The 19,803-nt window shown below is 40.5% G+C and overlaps 1 protein-coding gene across 1 annotated transcript; it reads left to right on the top strand.

Moving 5' to 3' along the window:
- The first annotated feature begins 4,690 nt into the window (after window positions 1-4,690).
- Window positions 4,691-18,474, top strand: LOC137256490 (neuronal acetylcholine receptor subunit alpha-7-like). The gene is made up of 7 exons (XM_067794328.1): window positions 4,691-4,733; window positions 14,327-14,463; window positions 15,452-15,496; window positions 16,036-16,145; window positions 16,567-17,111; window positions 17,735-17,925; window positions 18,202-18,474. The coding sequence occupies exons 1-7, from the start codon at window positions 4,691-4,693 to the stop codon at window positions 18,472-18,474; spliced, it is 1,344 nt and encodes a 447-aa protein (XP_067650429.1).
- Window positions 18,475-19,803: the final 1,329 nt, after the last annotated feature.

Below are 19,803 nucleotides of genomic sequence, written 5' to 3'. Positions count from 1 at the left end.
TGCGACATCGTCCTGTGTTGGTTACCTAGTCACGTTGGCATTTCTGGTAACACAATAGCCGATCTTGCTGCTAAGGCAGCACTCAACAAATCTGTGACACCACTTCTTATTCCATACTCTGATTATAAAGCTACAATAAGATCTTATATCCGTCATCTGATGCAGAAGAAGTGGGAGACCCAGGTAAGTATAAATACATTACATGAAATAAAACCTAATATCGGTTATATTTACTTGGGTTGTCAGTCCAGATTTGAGGAGGTCATTATGCGACGATGTCGCATTGGCCATACGAGGTATACTCACGATTATCTATTAAAAGATGAAGATCCCCCGTTTTGTATCCCTTGTGATGAAAGAATCACAGTCAAGCATGTCCTGCTTGACTGTGTTGAATATTCCATCACAAGGGATAAATATTTTAATTCACGAACTTTGAAGGATCTTTTTAATTATGTTAGCTCTCATTTAATTATTGCATTTTTAAAAGAATTAGATTTGCTAAATGAATTGTAAATAGATATATATTTTATGCTAGGAAGTTTGAACTAGTAACTTAGAGTGTTAGTGGCTGTATCCTCGAGGGGGGTTAAAGCACTGTAAAATTATTGTCCTCCTGAGAGGGTACGTGAGTCCCAAAACATTCGAAGTCAAATTTGATCTTCCATTTTTTCTTAGCCGTAGTATTTCTGTCATTTTAATTTGTGGCTAATCTTGCAACCAGCAGCTGAGGGGATGATGTAAATCCAGCTAGGGACCATGCAGGTAGCAGAAGTACTGTAAGTCCCCATGGCCCCTAGTATGGTGATCTACCTTCAGTTGTTGGTGATCTATATAGCCTGTTTTTATATTGTATTGTCTGAATAGGGATAATAATTTTAACTTTTCACGCCAGTTTTATTTCTCATTGTGATATTCTATTTGTTTTACTGTCCGTTGTCGACAGGTTTTTATGATATACATAGATTCTTTTTTAAAGAATACTCTCGTCACGATATGGCTGCAATAATGCCGATGTGACGTTAAATATTAACTCACTCACTCACTCACTCATACGATGCACTAGGGCTATATATATCATTTTGTCATGGTCACGTGACGTCATGAATAATGCTATGACATCACGTTTCTTTTGTGTCGCTGCATGTTGTTTTAGGTGACAGTCAAGTGCTTTAACGTATTGGTAGTCAATAATACATCAGGCAATATTGGTACATCTCTGCAGGTTGTGTTACGTGACAGTTAATTGCTGAAAATATTTATAGTGAATAATATGTCTGACAATATCAGTATATATTATGTCTCTTTATGATATGTTATGTAACAGTTAATTGTTAAAAATATTGGCAGTGAATAATATGCCAGACAATATCGGAACATCTGTGCATGTTGTGTTATGTGAGAATTTATTGTTTTAGCATATTGGTAGTGAATAATGCGTCAGCACGGTGTGCTATGTAAAGTTCATTGCAAAAATACTGGTTGTGAATAATAAGCCAGACAAAAATATCAGTCTATCTCTGAATGTTGTGTTAGGTCAGAGTTAATTGCTTGAACATGGTAGTAAATGACACATCAGACAATAACAAAACCATTTGGCACATGTTGTTATTTGACAGTTCATTGTTTTAACATATTAGTAGAGAATGATAAGGTAGAAAATATTAGTTTTATCTATCCCTTCATGTAGTGTTGTGTGACAGCTAATAGTTGTAAACATATTGGTGCTGATTGTTAGTGGCAGCAAATGTGTCACGTGTTGACGTGCCAGTAAATTGTGGAATACAGTTGTCAAAAACGAGCAATGATTTGAGCTGTACAGTCAATATCGAGTAAAGTTCATAACTGTCACTGTTTAGAGTTATCTGCCCCTCGTTACTAGCGAACATTGCAACTTGGCGGAGATTCAAGGAAACATATCGGCACGATACAACAGCTCACATAAATGAGTGAAGTGCTGTCTTATTTTAAAAGCGCTTTTCAGAAGCAGAAAAAGTTTCACACGGCTTACCTCCCAGAGTCCTTTGGAGGACAGGGTTCCTGGCCGTTGGATGAACAACGTCCTTCGCAACACATACCTGAAGGAAAAAGAAGAACAATGACAGAGACATTGGTATTGTGTAAACGTTGGATGTTCCGATACATTTACACAGCGACAGGGTGTGCCGTTGGAACCGACCAACACAGCTAAAATCTGTAAAAGTCATTTTGGTCTAAATGTATTCCCTCATGAATCATTACTCAGTGTCAACACTTTGAAAAGCTCAGTCTTTCGTGAAAAATACACACATCATCACCTAAGTGTCAAACAGAATTGAGCGATTTTGCATTAACATGTCATGAATTTCACCGAGCTTTGTATTAGTATTGACTGTGTATCGTTTCTACGAAAACTCACAATCTGATGAACACATCCTGCCCAAAGTAATTTCATTTATAAACAATCTTGCAGAATGGCATCTAAAATGTTCCTTCAGAAGCATCATATTCTCGTGATCACAAATGGTGAATCAGCTTACTAGCTGTCCCATTCAATAAAATGTCTGTGAAGGGAATTCATAGAACAAATGAACAGATGTGTAGGCCGCCGATGGACCGTTAGATGAACAGACTTTGATTGCATGTGGTTCCATTTTTAATCGTTCTATCAGTTTCAAGGTAAATTCAGAAATTTACATACATAAGACCAGATATGGATGTACACAACTATTATTCCCTTCACAAACCACCGAATTTATTTCCGAGGTTAGTCACGACTGCATTTTCTTTTATTTTTCTATATGGAGTATATGTATAACTGTGGACCTTCCTTTTGTTTGACGTGCTCGATCCGTGAAGGTCCCGGGGTGGAATAAGCCTTCAGCAAACCATCCTGGCCATGAAAGGTGACTATGCTTGTCGTAAGAGGCAACCAACTGGCTCGGGTGGTCAGGCTCGCTGACGTGGTTGACACATGTCCCTGTATTTATTCCGTTTCTCCATTTTCAGTTGGATTAGAAATTTTACCTGATTCCGGTGCTCCTTTTATACTCTGCTAGTGAGTTCAACTGACGTCTTTCGGGCTGTAACATAATATGACTACGAATGATGTTAATGAATATTAATTTTACATTCTGGAACGAATATTAGGAGCATCACATCATTCCCCATATAGTGGGGAAACCACATTTCAGTGCCTAAACCACATTATTTTCCTTTGTGCCACGCCCTCCCGCCAATGTAGTCTTTCTCACAGTTCCCGAACCACATTATTTTCCTTACTGCCAATCCCTCCCAACAATGTAGCATTTCTAACAATTCATGAACCTTATTAATTTCCCATCTGCCTTGCCCTCAATGCTATGCTAAAGCCGTAGATGAGCAAGTCTAAAGTTCCTTCCTACCAAATCTTCCAACTGACTGAAGCTCCTTTTTAATATAAAATGTATTTATTTGTTGCCATAAAAGTGTATTTATTCAGGGAGACGAAGGTTAGTCTACCTTGCTTGTAGAGATAACAGACAACAGTTCATGTCCAGTGAATATACATATTCCCTGCTGTGAATATAATTGTTGCCACCTACACAGCCGCTACTATCATTGTCAATACATATCAAGTTATTCAAATGCCAGTTGAGGTAATGATCCTCAAACAGCTATTAGCCATATTCTCTGTTACTTGTTCGTCTCGTCTTATCACCCTTTTGCGGCATGTTACTTTTTCCGTGCATTTATTAAGTCACCGACACCTTTACTCTTGATGGACTTTTGATGTTCGTAGTTTGACAACGGTTTCCAGCACCATTATGGTACAACTGAAAGCTTTAATTGACGGGTCCGTTGCACGAAGTGACCGTACCTCGAGATAGGTCGTAACTGTTCAAAGTTACTGAGTGTCTACGAACTAAGATGGCTTTGTGAAAGAAAGTCCGGGTGGACAATAAACTTGGGTCATCCGAATAGATTCTAAAGAGATTCTGACAAGAATAGGTTCATAACCACGTGATATTGTCCCACTTTAGCCTACATCTATTGGTTCCTCCTCACACGCACCAGACTTCTGAAGATCAGTGACAGATATCTCCCGTGGAAAGTCTATTTTTTGTTGCACAGGATTAATGAAACGCCTTTGCTGTTAAATCGAAGCATCAGATCTGTTTAGGACTGGGAGAATGATGCCATGCCAGGAAATTCAAACATTTCCCAGTGATATGTGTCCAGGTTTGCTGAGTTTCGTTAAAAACGACGATTGAACTATTTTAGGTAATTGTGGAGTGACTATTCATCAACTCTAATATCAGGCAGCGCTGATCTCCATCACACAGTCAGTGGATGGATTACTTTGTAGGCCCATGTGATACATTATGCAGTTATTAGCAACTTGGTAATATCACTAGTCAGATAATGTGTCATTAGTCAGATAATGTATCGTCTACCCCCGATCGTTTTGACGTTTGCTATTTACAACCTCATCACGTTAGGCTGTAGAACGTCGAGGTTATCACTGGGCGTTAATGCATATATCATCACACATAGTGCTGTCAAAATTCCACCGTGACACAATCCTGCCACAGGAATGAATCCGCACCTATATCTGTGCTAGAACCTGGCAAATATTCTAATCGTCAAGAGAGACAGATGGAATAGTTTCCGGTTCGGTCAGTGGTGTACACAGTTTCACTGATAGGCATGTATTGCTGAGTTCTCCAAGATGGATGTCAAGCCGGTTCTTCTCTTCATTGGGTGGATACTAGGTAAGGACAATCTTTCAGAGTGTGTGAACATGATGCTTTGAATACTATATACACACTGGCTTAAGCGGGCATTTCATGTAAGAAGTAATTTAAATGTTTAAGATATAAGAAGGCTGCTACTTTCTCATATAGTTGTTTATAATCTGATATTATGCTGTTTTTATGTCCTGCTGCTCCTCTAGTCACCCTCCTGCTCCTCGTGTCATCGTACTGCTCTGTCAGTGATAACTTACAGAGAGCAGAAAGGAGGAGAAAGGGATGTTGGGGACGAACCTTTTGTGAAAAAAAGTGATTTCGAAAGTGGCCAAAACACATCACCGCAACCTCCCAATGTGCTCGATTGACTACAAAGAAGCATGCGACTTTGTCCCTAATGAATAGATTCTGAGGTTTCGTCATTGCATTGACCTCCCTGGGCAAGTCTTTAATGAGTTGCTAGTTAACTCAACTTGAAATATACTCGCAAGGACAGGTGCAGACTTTGGAATCTATTCCACAATATCCCAGGGAGGCTCCTTCAGCCCTTTGCATGTCCTAAATCCATTGAACCTTCCGCTCTGTAAAGAGGAGGATTACAATCCTGGATCTTCTCAGCTCAGATCCCCAACACCGCCTGCTAATATCCTTTACATGGATGTCATTGAGATCTTTGCCAAAGGAGACACTTAGTTGAAAGATCAGGTTCTCGTTTGGACTCGGCAAATGTAATACTCGTCATTTGAAATACTCTTCAAATATGACATGGTAACTAATAACGTATCTACAAGAGGAATGGCTATTGATCATCTTGTGGAAGATCAGGCCTACACCAATCATGGAAGGCAAGATCGAGACAAGACTCAAACTGCACAAATTTAAGAAAAACCTCAGGCCAAGTAATGCTTAAATATATTCTCAAATCTAAAACAATCTGGAGCTCGAAACAAGGTCAAAGTCGCCAATACATTTGCTGTGCAAGTCCTGTTTTATTCCTTTGGAGTAGTTGATGGGACAAAACAAGACATTCAGAGTCATGACCGCCTGAGCAGAATGATCATGTCTGATAACTGAGCTCACCACCCTCGTTCCTCTCTGAATCGGACGTATGTTGTACTCAATTCTGGACGGCTGGGTTTAATTAATGTGGAGGCTCTTCTTGATATAATTGTATTGTGTCCTTTCGCACATATGTATTTATGGGATGTTGTTTTCTGGTGATGCATGTCACGACTCCCGATGTTATCGAGGAGTGAAGTGTGTGGAAATGAAGAGCAATCCCACCGACTCCTTCCCGTCTCAAATGTGAAACTGGGGACTTCCGTTTTGCTGCTCAGGAGCAGTCACTTCTCATTCGTAGTCACCAAAATGTAATTCTTAAAGAAAATATGAGCATGAAATGTCAGCAGTGTAATGGATCTACAGAGACTGTCCAACGGCATGTTAGTGGATGCCCTTCCTTGGCACAAACAGCGTATCTTGAAAGACATGATGCCGTAGTTGGCTGCTTCTGCTACCGTCTGCGCCATGAGTCCGAGGTCCATCTATTGTACGACTCTGAACATGTCCAGGGCGTCAAGAAAAATGATGCTTTCAAACTTCTTTGAAATAGGCCCATATACAATCTCGCTTGCGTCGCAAGTACCCTGTCGTCCTCCGTATCATGGGTTTGGTATCTCCTAATCTCTTGGCGCTGACACTCTGTGTCATGCAGAAGGCTGCAGTGTTGGAAAGTCTACACATATTCTCCAGAATGTTCTTGGTGGGCGCGGCTAGGCAGCATTTCCTGGGAGAAGCTAGTGTAGTTGTTGCAAGTTTCCTGAGCTGATGATGAGCCTTACCAGTCTGACTGTACCAGGATCACTGCTGCAACCCTTTCTGCTGCATATTAATCATATCCTGTAAAACGTAATGATGAATCCTGTTAGATTCAAGGTCTTCAAGGGGGTGAAATTGTCTTTAATCGAGATCCAAAAGAGTGAAATGAAGGAGAGAGATTTATGTTTCGAGGCAGACTGTTTATCACCAAAGTTTGTGATGTCTCACTGAGGAATTGCCAGACGGTGGAGTTTGTCTGAGTGCAGTGACCTCTGTTGGCTGGTGGTAAATCAGTAAACAGGGTAGATGTGCTGGAGCTTAGAATTTCAGGCTAGATGCAACAGGAAGTCAGGGTAGTAATTGTAGAACAGGTGAAATCGGCTTGAATTTGGACACTCTTGACACCATCCTTTCTGTAATGTTCTGTATTTTCTGGATCCTTTGTAGTAATGATTTCTTGATTCCAAAGCGGAGGCATTTGACCTAGTCTCTCCATGGAAGGAGACGGGCTTGGATCTTAACATCTAATTTACATGGCTTTGTGCGATCCAAAGTTTAACTTATGATAACGGGGTGAAATCAGATGGGCATCAGCGGCAAAAGCTAGACAGGTGTTTCATCTCATGGTGATTCGTGATAAGAGCAAGATACTTTGACAAACATCCCATGGCCCAGGACAAAGTCTTGTAGAACACATGAGCTTAGTCCGACAGAATGTGATTGCTCGCCCTTGGTTTTGAAAACCTGTTGCCTTCCGTTGAGGTAGAACTGAAAGGGTGTTGATGAACTGTTGAATAACTGTTGATGAACAACATGTGATTAACAGCAACGAAAGCCACGGACATGTCAAGGAGAGAAAAAATGGCATATATCCTCTGACTCCATGAGAACGGCAACGCATTCACAACTAGCAGCAGAGCTGTCTTCGTGCTGTGACGGGCCTCATACGCTAGCTAACAGTCACCCAGTAAGCTCCTGTCAGATAGGTGTCATAGTTGTTGGTAGATTTGGAAAGGAAGGAAGAGAAAGGTTTGAAACTGGCCGGTATGTTTTCTGATTATCCGGATCTAGATTAGTTTTCACTGTGAGTAGTCGAATGACATCAAGACATCGGGAAATGTGTCCTGCTGTAAAGATAAGCTATAACAATCACTCATGCGACTAGTAACAGAATGTCCAAATATTAAAACCAAAGTATCATGCGAATTGAATCATCAGAGCATGTAGAGAGATGATATATAATAACTTTGTTTATCCATGTGTCCCTGATCCCCGGCACCCGTGGCGAGCCACCTCCTCGTGGTGGGTGCTGGGTAACGCCAAGAGCTCGCCGACACCCCCGTAGTGGACCCGGGGGGATATTTGGTCCACCAACCCGTTTGCCGTGGGTTGCGGCCCGTGTCGGCGGAGGAGGGGATCCTGGTGGTTGAGGGCAATAGGGGCCTGGAACCCCTATTAAAGATAAACAACCTTTAAAGCTTAATCCGTTTGCCGTTTCTAAGGCCATTTCTGGAATATGTGGAGAAGTGTCCAATGTCACTCGTCTTCGCAGTGGTTCGTTGTTGGTCGAGTGTGCACGGAGACAACAATCTCTGAATCTGATATCTATCAAAACATTTGCTAACGTTGAGGTTGTTGTGTCTGTGCACAGAACGTTAAATTCCTGTCGCGGCATCATTCGTGATAAAGCACGCTGTCTCTCTGACATGTCTGAAAAGGACATTGCTACGGAGCTCCGGGAACAGGCTGTCACATCAGTGAAACGTTTTACTGCTAAGAGAGAAGGAGTCATTATTAACACCAACACCTACCTCTTGACTTTTTCTCGTTCTAGTATTCCAACTTCAATTAAGGTAGGGTATTTCAATATCGGAGTGGAGGTGTATGTCAGCAGTCCACTCCGGTGCTACAAATGTCAGAAATTCGGTCATGGCTCACAATCATGTCGTAACGCTGTGGTGTGTCAACGTTGTGGAGACAACCACGAGGATACTAACTGCCAAAAAGATCCAAGGTGTGCAAATTGTGATGGCTCACATCCTACTTTTTCCAAGTCTTGCCCTGTGTGGCAAAGAGAGGCGAAGATCATGAAACTGAAATGTGAGAAAAATATCTCATACTTTGATGCTAAAAAACTCTTGCAAAACCAAAACTCAAATCCGTTGAATTTAACCTATTCAGCTGCAGTCTCTCGCCCTGTAGCAACGTCCTCTATAGCATGTCAGACTGACTTGACTTGGGTCAAGTCAGAAAGACCTGTTGTTTCTAATGCTTCACCTCAGTCCGCGGTCATTGCATCTACGTCCCGAGCCAGTCAGTCTACGTGTGGAAGCCAGACAGAGAGTTTATCTGAAAATCAACCTGACACGTCTTCTTCTCAACCAGTAACTACTAATTCCAAAAAAAGGAAAGAAAAGAAACTAAACAGGAACCAAACACCTACCAACCCCTCCCCACCAGAGGTTCCTTTAGAAAACACATTTGGGCCTCTAGATATGGAGGTTACTTTGTCCTCACAGGACAAACAGAGGAAAAATTCCTCACGTTCACGTGAACGGTCCCCGGTTGTAGCACCATGACTCAATTGGTCAATATTATTCAATGGAATTGTAGAGGATTGAATCATAACTTCAGTGAAGTGCAATTACTCGTACAAGATTATCAGACGGCAGCTTTATGTCTCCAGGAGACATATCTGAAAAACACAGACAGCTTTAACTTAACACGATATAGTAATTATCATTCCTTTTCTCCCTCTGGTGAAAAAGCAACAGGAGGCGCTTCTCTTTTGGTTCATCAGAGTGTCATACATAGCCCAGTCACTTTAAATACAGATCTTCAAGCTGTTGCTGTTCGACTGACCCTTCACATTGCACTGACATTGTGCAGCTTATATATTCCTCCATCTTCTACTATTCAACAGTCGGATCTCCAAAATCTGTATGATCAACTGCCGAAGCCCTGTATCATCATGGGCGACCTCAACGGACACAACCCGCTTTGGGGAAGTGCCCATACTAATAATAAAGGTAAAATCCTTGAGGAACTTATTTCAGACAATAACCTATGTATATTTAACAATGATTCACCCACCTATTTGCATCCAGCAACGGGGACATATTCTTCTCTGGATCTGTCAATCACCGATTCTACCTTATTTAATGAATTTGAATGGATGGTCCATGAAGACCTCTGTGGGAGTGATCACTTCCCAACCATTCTTAAAACACTCCACCCTGGTGATGATCCGCCATTGTCACGACGGAACTTCGCCAGGGCTGACTGGTCATTATTTAAGACATTATGTACTAATTACTTAAAACATGACCTTTTCGCGAACAGCAAAGATCCTATACTGTTATTTTCAGATATGCTGAACAACATTGCTGACCAATCTATACCAAAATCCTCTGCAGTTCCACACATTCGTAAACCATGGTTTAATAGTGAAAGTCAGCAGGCCAGAAAGAGTAGGAAGAAAGCTGAAAAATATTTTCGACGCCACCCTACTGTTCATAATTTGAATAAAGTAAAAATTTTCAATGCTAAGGCTCGACGTGCATTTAAGCAGAATAAGCGTCAGTCTTGGAGAAACTATGTATCTAAGATCAATTCCCGTACACCGATTTCAAAAGTGTGGAATATGATACAAAGAATTAAGGGCAAAGGTTCCAAGTCGACGGTACACCATCTGAAGGATGATGACAATTTGTTAACGGATAAAGCTGATATTGCCAACAAGCTTGGTGAAACTCTTGCCAAACATTCTTCTTCGTCAAATTACGTCCCTCCTACATTTCAACAATACCAGAAACAACAAGAGAAGAAACGGATAAATTTTAATTCGGATAATGGCGAAGATTATAATGAGTTATTTTCATTACATGAACTCCATACTGCTCTTGAGCAAGCTCATGATACTGCGACAGGGGCCGACGATATCCATTATCAGCTCCTAAAGCATTTGCCCGAATCATGTCTGGAAACTCTACTTAATATATTTGATGCGATATGGACTACAGGGAATTTCCCAACTTCATGGCGTAATGCCATTGTAGTCCCCATTCCAAAACCTGGCCGGGATCATAGCGATCCGTCTAATTACAGACCAATCTCTTTAACAAGTTGTGTCTGTAAAACCATGGAACGTATGGTGAATAACAGATTAACTTGGTATCTTGAAACCAATAACCTGATCACAAATATACAGTGTGGTTTTAGGAAAAACCGTAGTACCATAGATCATTTGGTACGTTTAGAATCCTTCGTTAAAAATCCTATAGTGAATAAACAACATGCTGTATCGATCTTCTTTGATCTTGAGAAAGCTTACGATACCACCTGGAAGCATGGCATTTTAAAGGATTTACATGACTTTGGGTTAAGAGGTCGTTTGCCTCTTTTTATATCAGAGTTTTTAAAAGACAGGCAATTTCAAGTCCGAGTGGGTTCTACCCTGTCTGATCATTATAATCAGGATCAGGGTGTTCCACAAGGTAGTATTTTGTCCGTTACATTGTTTAGTATCAAAATCAATAGCTTATCTAAGGTTTTAACTGATTCAATCGATGGATCACTTTTTGTGGATGATTTTAATATTTCTTGTCGCGGTACGAATATGCATACTATTGAACGGCAATTACAGTTGTGTTTAAATAAAATAAACAAATGGTGTCTTGAAAATGGTTTTAAATTTTCTGAATCCAAAACTAATTGTATACACTTTTGTAGAAAATATAAACCGCATAAAGACCCTGAACTATCTTTAAATGGCACTCCCATCAAAGTTGTTAAGGAGGCCAAGTTCTTGGGTTTAATTTTCGATTCTCATTTAACCTTCTTACCGCACATTAAATCCCTGAAAGCTAAATGCCTGAAGGCACTAGATTTGTTAAAAGTTGTTTCCAACTCAAAGTGGGGAGGGGATCAAACTACCCTCTTACACCTATATCGATCACTGGTCCGTTCGAAGCTCGATTACGGCTCCATCGTATATGGTGGAGCCTGCAAAAGCAACCTTAAACTTCTTGATTCTGTCCACCATCAAGGCCTTAGACTTTGTCTTGGGTCGTTCAGAACTTCACCTATTGACAGTCTCTACGTTGAGGCCGATGAACCATCTCTTACTCAACGTCGCATAAAATTGTCTTTACAGTACATTACTAAATTATATTCTAATGAATCTAATCCTGCATATAATTGTGTGTTTAATCCACTTCATGAAAATTTATACGACAAGAGGTCTTCTCTTGTTCCCCCTCTTGGGCACAGAATTAAACCCTTTCTTTCCTCGGCCGGCATTGAGCTGGAAAACATAGCTCCTTCCCGTCTTCTTTCTTCTCCACCTTGGCAGTTGGTTAGGCCACAAGTTGATCTAACATTAACTTCATTTAAAAAATCAGAAACTAATGAATTACAATATAAACAAAAATATCATCAATTAAAACATAAATATAGCAATTACAAACCCTTATTTACAGATGGTTCCAAGGACGGTGGTGCAGTTGCTTGTGCCACTGTCATTGGATCCAGAACAATATCTTCTAGAATTCCAGGTAACAGCTCCATTTTTACAGCTGAAGCTAACGCAATACTGACAACTCTTAAATATATTAAAAGACACCCGAAACATAAACAGTATATAATCTATTCTGACTCTCTTTCTTGCCTCCAGGCCATTAAAAATATTTCTTGTAAACATCCACTTTTAATTGAAATAATTGAATTGTATAATAATCTTAAGACTGGCCAATACGACATCGTCTTTTGTTGGTTACCCAGCCACGTAGGCATTTCTGGTAACACAATGGCCGATCTTGCTGCCAAGGCAGCGCTCAACAAATCTGTGACACCACTTCTTATTCCTTACAGTGATTACAAAGCTAGCATTAGAACCTACATCCGTGATCTGATGCAGAAGAAGTGGGACACCCAAGTTGGTGTAAATAAATTGCATGAAATCAAACCGTATATTGGTTACACCCACTTGGGTTGTCAATCCAGATTTGAAGAGGTTATTTTAAGACGATGTCGTATTGGCCATACACGATATACTCATGTATACTTGTTAAAAGGTGAGGATCCTCCGTTTTGTATCCCTTGTGATGAGAGAATCACGGTCAAGCATATTCTGCTTGACTGTATTGAATTCTCCATCACAAGGGATAAATATTTCAATGTCAAAACTGTCAAGGATCTTTTTAACACCGTTAATTCTCATTTAATCATTGGTTTTTTTAAAGGAAATTGATTTTTTGGTTGAATTATGAGTAGTATGTGCTGTAAATAGATGTATTTTAATTATCGGTAGTTTATATTAGTAACTTGAATTGTTAGTGGCGGTACCCTCAAGGGAGGTTGAAGTATTGTAAAACTATTGTCCTCCTGAGAGGGTACGTAAGTCCCAAAGCATTCTATGTAAATTTAAATCTACCAGGTTTTTAATTGTAGTATTCTTGTTATTTTAATTTTGGCTAGCATTTTGTACACTCGCCAGCAGCTGAAGGGATGATGTAAATCCAGCTAGGGTCCATGCAGGTAGCAAAGGTACTGTAAGTCCCCATGGTCCTTAGTATGGTGATCTACCTTCTGTTGTTGGCGATCTATGGCCTGTTTTTATATTGTATTGTCTAAATAGTATATTAGTGATATTAGTTTTAACTTTCCATGCTAGTTTTAATTGAAATTGTGATATTCTAGTTGTTTTACTGTCCTTCGTTGACAGAATTTTACAATATGCATATATTTCATTTAAGTGTTCATTCAAGTTTTCTCGTCACGATATGGCTGAGATATTGCCGACGTGACGTTAAATATTAACTCACTCACTCACTCCCTGATCCCCTTACACCGGATGCTATGCTGTTGTTTTCGTGATGACTCTTGTTGTGTCCTAGTGTATCCAATCTCCTTTTGCCTGATGTTATTCTGCCGTTTCATGATGACGGTTGGCACCAGGGTTTAACGCCACGCCTGCTGTATATGAGTAATTTGTTTTCTGTTCGTAAACACGAATGAGAAAGTTCTAAGTTTATGGCGAACCGGGTTCACTGTGCTAGAATGTTCTGGAATACATGACTGTATACATAAAGGTTGCTTCTTGTGTTGACGGGACACACACACACACACACACACACACACACACACACACACACACACACACACACACACACACACACACACACACACACACACACACACACACACATGGCCCTACACTTGAAATAACTGGAGTCCTGGACATAATTCGGCCTGCATCTGTCTGCCTTTTCGACTTCGGTTGTTGGCGATCTATGGCCTGTTTGTATATTGTACTGTCCAAATAGTGATAATATTCGCTTTTAAGTTTCTACGCTAGTTTTAAATAGTAACTGTGATAGTCTAGTTGTTTTACTGTCCTTCGTCAACAGGTTCTTCATAATGTGCATATATATATTCCTTTTTATGTCACGTATGTTCTCGTCACAATACGTCTGCAATATTGCCGACGTGACGTTAAATATTAACTCACTCACTCACTTTGTACTAAAAACGTCCATTAAGAATCACTGTAAGTTTCTAATTGTTCGATCAATATATTATTGAATATTTTAGACTTGTCAGTGTTATATTTGGCTGGTTCATAGGGAATTTCTTATGCCATTTGTCACAGGAAATTATTAACCGTATCTACATCCTGCTGCTTCACGTCTTCTGTATGCCCCTGATGATATCTTGTTTTTTGCATCTTTTGTCTGTTTTGTTATGATATCCTGTTGGGTGGTTTCGCCTCTTCATTCCCATGATTTTTCTGTCGTCAGCCTCTGCAGCTCGCAACCCAAAACAACGCCTGGTTGCTAATTTGTTTCGAGGTTACGACAAACGTGTTGACCCCTTTGGTCCTGACACCACCCTGGATGTGTGGATGGGTTTCAACCTTCTCCAGATACCTGACATCGTAAGCATACTTAAGAACAGTTACCATGGAGTGAGTGAGTGAGTTTTTAGTTTTTAGTTTTACGCTGCACTCAGCAATAGTCCAGCTATATGGTGGCGGTCTGTAAATAGTGGAGTCTGGACCAGACAATCCAGTGATAAAAAGCATGAGCATAAACCTGCGCAATTGGGAACCGATGACAAGTGCCCAACAAGTCAGCGAGTCTGACCACCCGATCCCATTATCCACCTCTTATGACAAGCATAGGGGATGCTGATGGCCTATTCTACCACGGACCTTCATGTGTCTTACCATGGACCCATTTAATATTGAAATGCACAAGACAAAATGTGATGTGTTTACAGACAGACAGGATTAATATTTTTAAAAGAAAAAAAATCCCGCAAGGTGTCTACGCTGCGGCAGTTGTTCCAGAGGTGCCCTGATAAAGGTAGTAGGGGTTGTTGCATATGTCTTTAGGTTTTCAGACCTGTCCTTTTGCTGTGTGATTTTTCCCTAATTTCGAGTCGCACAACGGGCGCCCCTTCACGACTGCGTCCGCCGTCTTTACTAACATTGACAAGTTCGGTTGTAACGGCCTATCTAATTGGTTACTGTGAGGTGGCGGAGCCAGGATAGGAAGGTAGAACAATAATCGATCCGTGGTCGAAAATGCATCAGGGTAATAAGGGAGATTTATCAGATTGTATACCCCCGAGATTTATCAAGGATGGATTTAAGAATAGACATCAAATGTTTTGTGCAAATTCCGACAGATTATATAAGATTATGACAGTTTTATTAGTACATTTAAATTTGTAGTTGGTGTTACCAGAAAAAAACAATAAGAACATGACAAATGATATGTTTAAGTTGCATATTGAACGTAGGTAATACAGGATATCATAACTGACTTACTTAATTTACTGTAGTTTTAAAATAATATGAATTGATTTTTAAATATGGAATGTACCGAACTGATGACGTCATTGCTTTTCATTGGTTGTAGGACGAGGAAAAGCAAGTGCTCATTACGAAATGCTGGATATATTTGGTACGTTGGCGTCAGTGTGAGTTGGGTTTTCCGCCATTTTGAACGCTTTTCCAGCCACATGGCAGCGAACCAGGTTCATGTGGAAATAAGGAAATGCAGGACGTGGGTAATGTGGACTGCTTGTCACTACATAACTGATGCCAACGACAATAGCCTGGCTATAGAGCAATAACATGTATTACAAGTTCAACATATTGTGTGAAACGTGTGCATGGTATACAAAGGCAGAGGTTAATTTGCACAACTATTATTATTTCGTGAATTTGATTGTTATATACAACCCCATTTCATTACAAAATATACACTAGTCACTTCAACCCCACAAATGGACTGAGATGTGTACATACGGAGAATTGACTATAATCCTGGGTACAGCGAGTAGATCTGAAATAATGTGTTTCTTACAGACCTTTCGTTCCTGTAGCAAAATACCAGTAATTTCCACTTCTTGAGTTATAGCATTACTGTACAAACCAGATTTAAAGCCATAATGTTCAACAAGACATAAACTGAAGTATATTTTCGTGGTCTTTTCCTAGAGATGGACTGATGCATCGTTAGCATGGCAACCAAAAAAGTACAACAACGTCAAAGACATCCGTGTCCCATCTGACGCCATTTGGACTCCTGACCTGAGAATAAAAAACTCGTAAGTACCCATTGATGTCAATGAAAGCAGGGGTTATGATGAGAGTATTTTAAAAATTAGTTTATACTGGACGCACATTTGTATCCATGAAAGCAAAATATTTAACGGAATCAGGATATGTAGTGTAATATAGCTAGATTGAAATAAAGTTTGTTATTCTATTTGTTTGCCAAATAGATTACTTTTATATGCGTGCCACCCTGGTAATAATAGCGGGTGTTATGGGGAAATTATTTTTAAATATTTCATATGTGCAGTGTTTGTTTCCCCGGTGGGGAATGGAAAGAGAGAAATCTTGAGGAGGGATGGGAGGACCGAGAGAGGGAGGGATTTCAAACTTGAGGGATTGCTTAAAGCCTCTTAAGCTGTTTACGTTTATGGACTTAAAGTGTTTGGTAATTTATGTTCACTCCCCTTGCAGAGTGGAAGAAGACAATCAAATATCATCCCACGGACTAACCAACGCCGTTCTGGAGTCAAGTGGGAAAGTACTTGTGGTCTACCAGGTCATCTTGAAGACGTCGTGTCAACTCAACGTCGCATCCTTTCCCATGGACCGACAAAGGTGTCAGATGATGTTCGAGTCATGGACATACAATGGGGATCTACTCAATATCACAAATGATGACCATTTCGATGCATCCTTATCTGAGTTTACTCCCAATGCGGAATGGGAACTGATCTCACTTACGAATGCCCGGCAGGCTCTGTATTACCCATGTTGTCCGGAGCCCTATATTACGTTAACGTACACGGTGACAGTGAGACGGCGGCCCCGATTCTTCCGGATGTACCTCATGATGCCCTGCTTCATCATCACCTTGGTAGCTCTGATGGGCCTTCTGGTGCCCAACAAATCTGGAGAGAAAATATCTATTGGAATCACTTCTCTATTGGCAATGATAGCGTTGATGCTTGTTATTTCGACATGGCTACCACCAACGTCGCTTGGGATTCCTCTAATTGGTGCGTTTCCGTTTTTGGCGGGTTTTCTTTGTTGTTGGTGTTGTAGTTTATTAAATATTTAGCTCGCTCACTCGGTTTGAGCATAGCAGTGTAGCATTTTGCCTCATTTGCTAATGATGTTTTGCAATTTGTCATGTACACTTCAACTGAATCCTACCTATGGGAGACATCTCCAGCCACTTTCATCGAAAGAAAAGCTTTTATGACATTTTCCGTATAGATTACTACTTCACCCAAATGTTGAGGCCAACGTAGCATTGAGGTCCCTGTTCGCCATAATTCATGCGCTTTCCCTATACAATCCCAGGTATACTAGTGAGTGAGTATGCTTTCAGCATTATTTCAGCAAAACCGCCACACACACACACGCACACACACACACACACACACACACACACACACACACACATACACACATACAGCTCATTACACTTACGCCACGTATACACGACTCATGTAGAATATGTATACAGCCTTTGTGTTTCATGATGCATTTGCACTATTTATATATAGCTTTCTCATGATGGTATATTTATACCATAACCAGTGTGACAAAAACTGTTTGTAGGACTCATGCTCTGTTCCCTATCCACTTTATTTAATCTGAGCTTTTTCTCCTTCAGGTTGGTACTGCGCAATTAATATAGTCATCGTGACCATGAGTATTTGTCTGGTTGTGTTCACCCTGAATATTCATTACGGAGGGATGAGAGGACACAAACTGCCACGAAATGTGAAAACTGTGTGCTTTAGTTTTCTTGCTCGGATTCTGTTCATCAAAATAGATCTGCCAGCGCCTACTGACCAAAACATGGTATGTTTTATTTTTATGCTTGAATAATGTTCGCCTTCTATTGATGAAAATATGGACTTTTATTTATATAGTTTCCAGTATGTATTTGGTCTTGGCGTTTAATGCACAATAGACTTGCCACGGTCTACTGACAAGAACATCGTATGTTGAATGTTCATTCTGAGATATCGTCAGGAATAATATGTGTCCAGTTGGTGCAAACGGGGACAATTCCTGAAAAGGCAGGCAGTATTTATTTGCGTTGCTCACAATTTATTGCTTGATTTAAACGCGCAGATGTTAACTCCTGCTCGTGTCGAGGCTGTGGAAGCAGGCGAAGCAGCACCCATCCTGACTGAGGGACAGCACTGTGAAGGGAATAACGTGGTGGATGTTCTCAACCGACTGCTCCGCACAGTAGAGAAGGCCATGGACCTACACAAGAGGAGGATGCCAACACAAGACAGCCTTGACGAGGCTACATATGAATGGAAACAGCTGGCCATCGTCCTTGAGCGCGCTCTCATGATCATATTTCTCATTGTCACTCTTTGTGCGATATTCTTTTAGACTCACCTGTAGGCCAGTGGCTGCAGTGTTCGCTAGTCAGTACGTGCGGGTTCTTTTTCTTGTAAGGGTAGAGCCAGGAGTTAGCTTGCTGGCTAAAGTGTTTGTTAGTCAGACAGTACATCCACCTACTATTTCTTGTAAGGATAGAACCTGGTGGTAGGCCAGTGGTTAAAGGTTGTGTTCGTCATACCGTTTAGTCAACTGCCATGGGTGCAACCAGGAGGTAGCATTTGTCCACAACTCACAATTGGCCACAACTCACATTTGATCACAACTCTTGCAGTCTCGCTGGGCAGAGTTGGTCTACCACTTTGTTCTTGGGTTCAAATTGAGGCGGTATCGATCCCAAAAATGACGTCATTTGTTTTGGGTTAGGTTGAAAAGACGTGCAACTGCAGAATGAGACCTGTGACAACGCTGCCAGTAGCAACATTCAGTCTCAACAGGTAATGGTTTAAAAATTTGGTAATTAATAATACCTCAGACAATATCAGTACATCTCTGCATGTGTGTTTTGTGACAGTTTATTGTGTTAACGTACTGGTAGTGAATACAGCGTGTTCACCTTGACCTGAGTTACTATACATATGCATGACCCGGGAGGTCAAATGGGACATGTCGTGGCAACTTCATTAAACAGGGGAGCAGAGAATGTTATTAATACTGCGTCCGTGCGAACCATGTCCACGTCAGAAACATTAAACCATCTTTGGCTTCTTTTTCTTGAAACGTTAGGACATTGCGGACGATTTCTCGACACTGAGATGTCAAACGGCAATCTTTTCTTGGCTGTTCGGACATGTTGACAATCAACTGACAAAGGTACACCCCTTTACAAAATAGACCCATCCAGTTGTGAAGCATTCACCCAAAGCATGATTATTCACTTGATCAGGTCATGCTCGATCGGTATATCTTTCCATGTGTAGTTGTGTGACAGTTATTTGTATTAAACGTATTGGTAGTGAATGATACGCCAGACAATATCGGTACATCTCTGAATGCTGTTTTGTAACTGTTAATTGTTGAAAATATTGGTAGTGAATAATACGTCAGACAATATACTTACATCTCTGCATGTTTTGTTATTTGACAGTTAATTGCTGATTAATACTGGTAGTGAATGATACATAAGACAATATCGGTATATATTATATCTCTGTTTGTTGTTTTATGTTAAAGATTATCGTTAAAATTATTGGTAGTGAATAATCTGCCATACAATATCGGTATGTCACCACATGTTGTGTTTTGTAAAATTTAAATGTTTTAACATGTTGGTAGTGAATAATACGCCAGACAATATCGGTACATCTCCCAATGTTTTGT

This window comes from Haliotis asinina, chromosome 11 (genome assembly GCF_037392515.1).
Source record: "Haliotis asinina isolate JCU_RB_2024 chromosome 11, JCU_Hal_asi_v2, whole genome shotgun sequence".
NCBI lineage: Eukaryota > Metazoa > Mollusca > Gastropoda > Lepetellida > Haliotidae > Haliotis > Haliotis asinina.
Note: the sequence above shows the minus strand (reverse complement) of the source record. Positions and strands in the feature narration are given on the sequence as shown.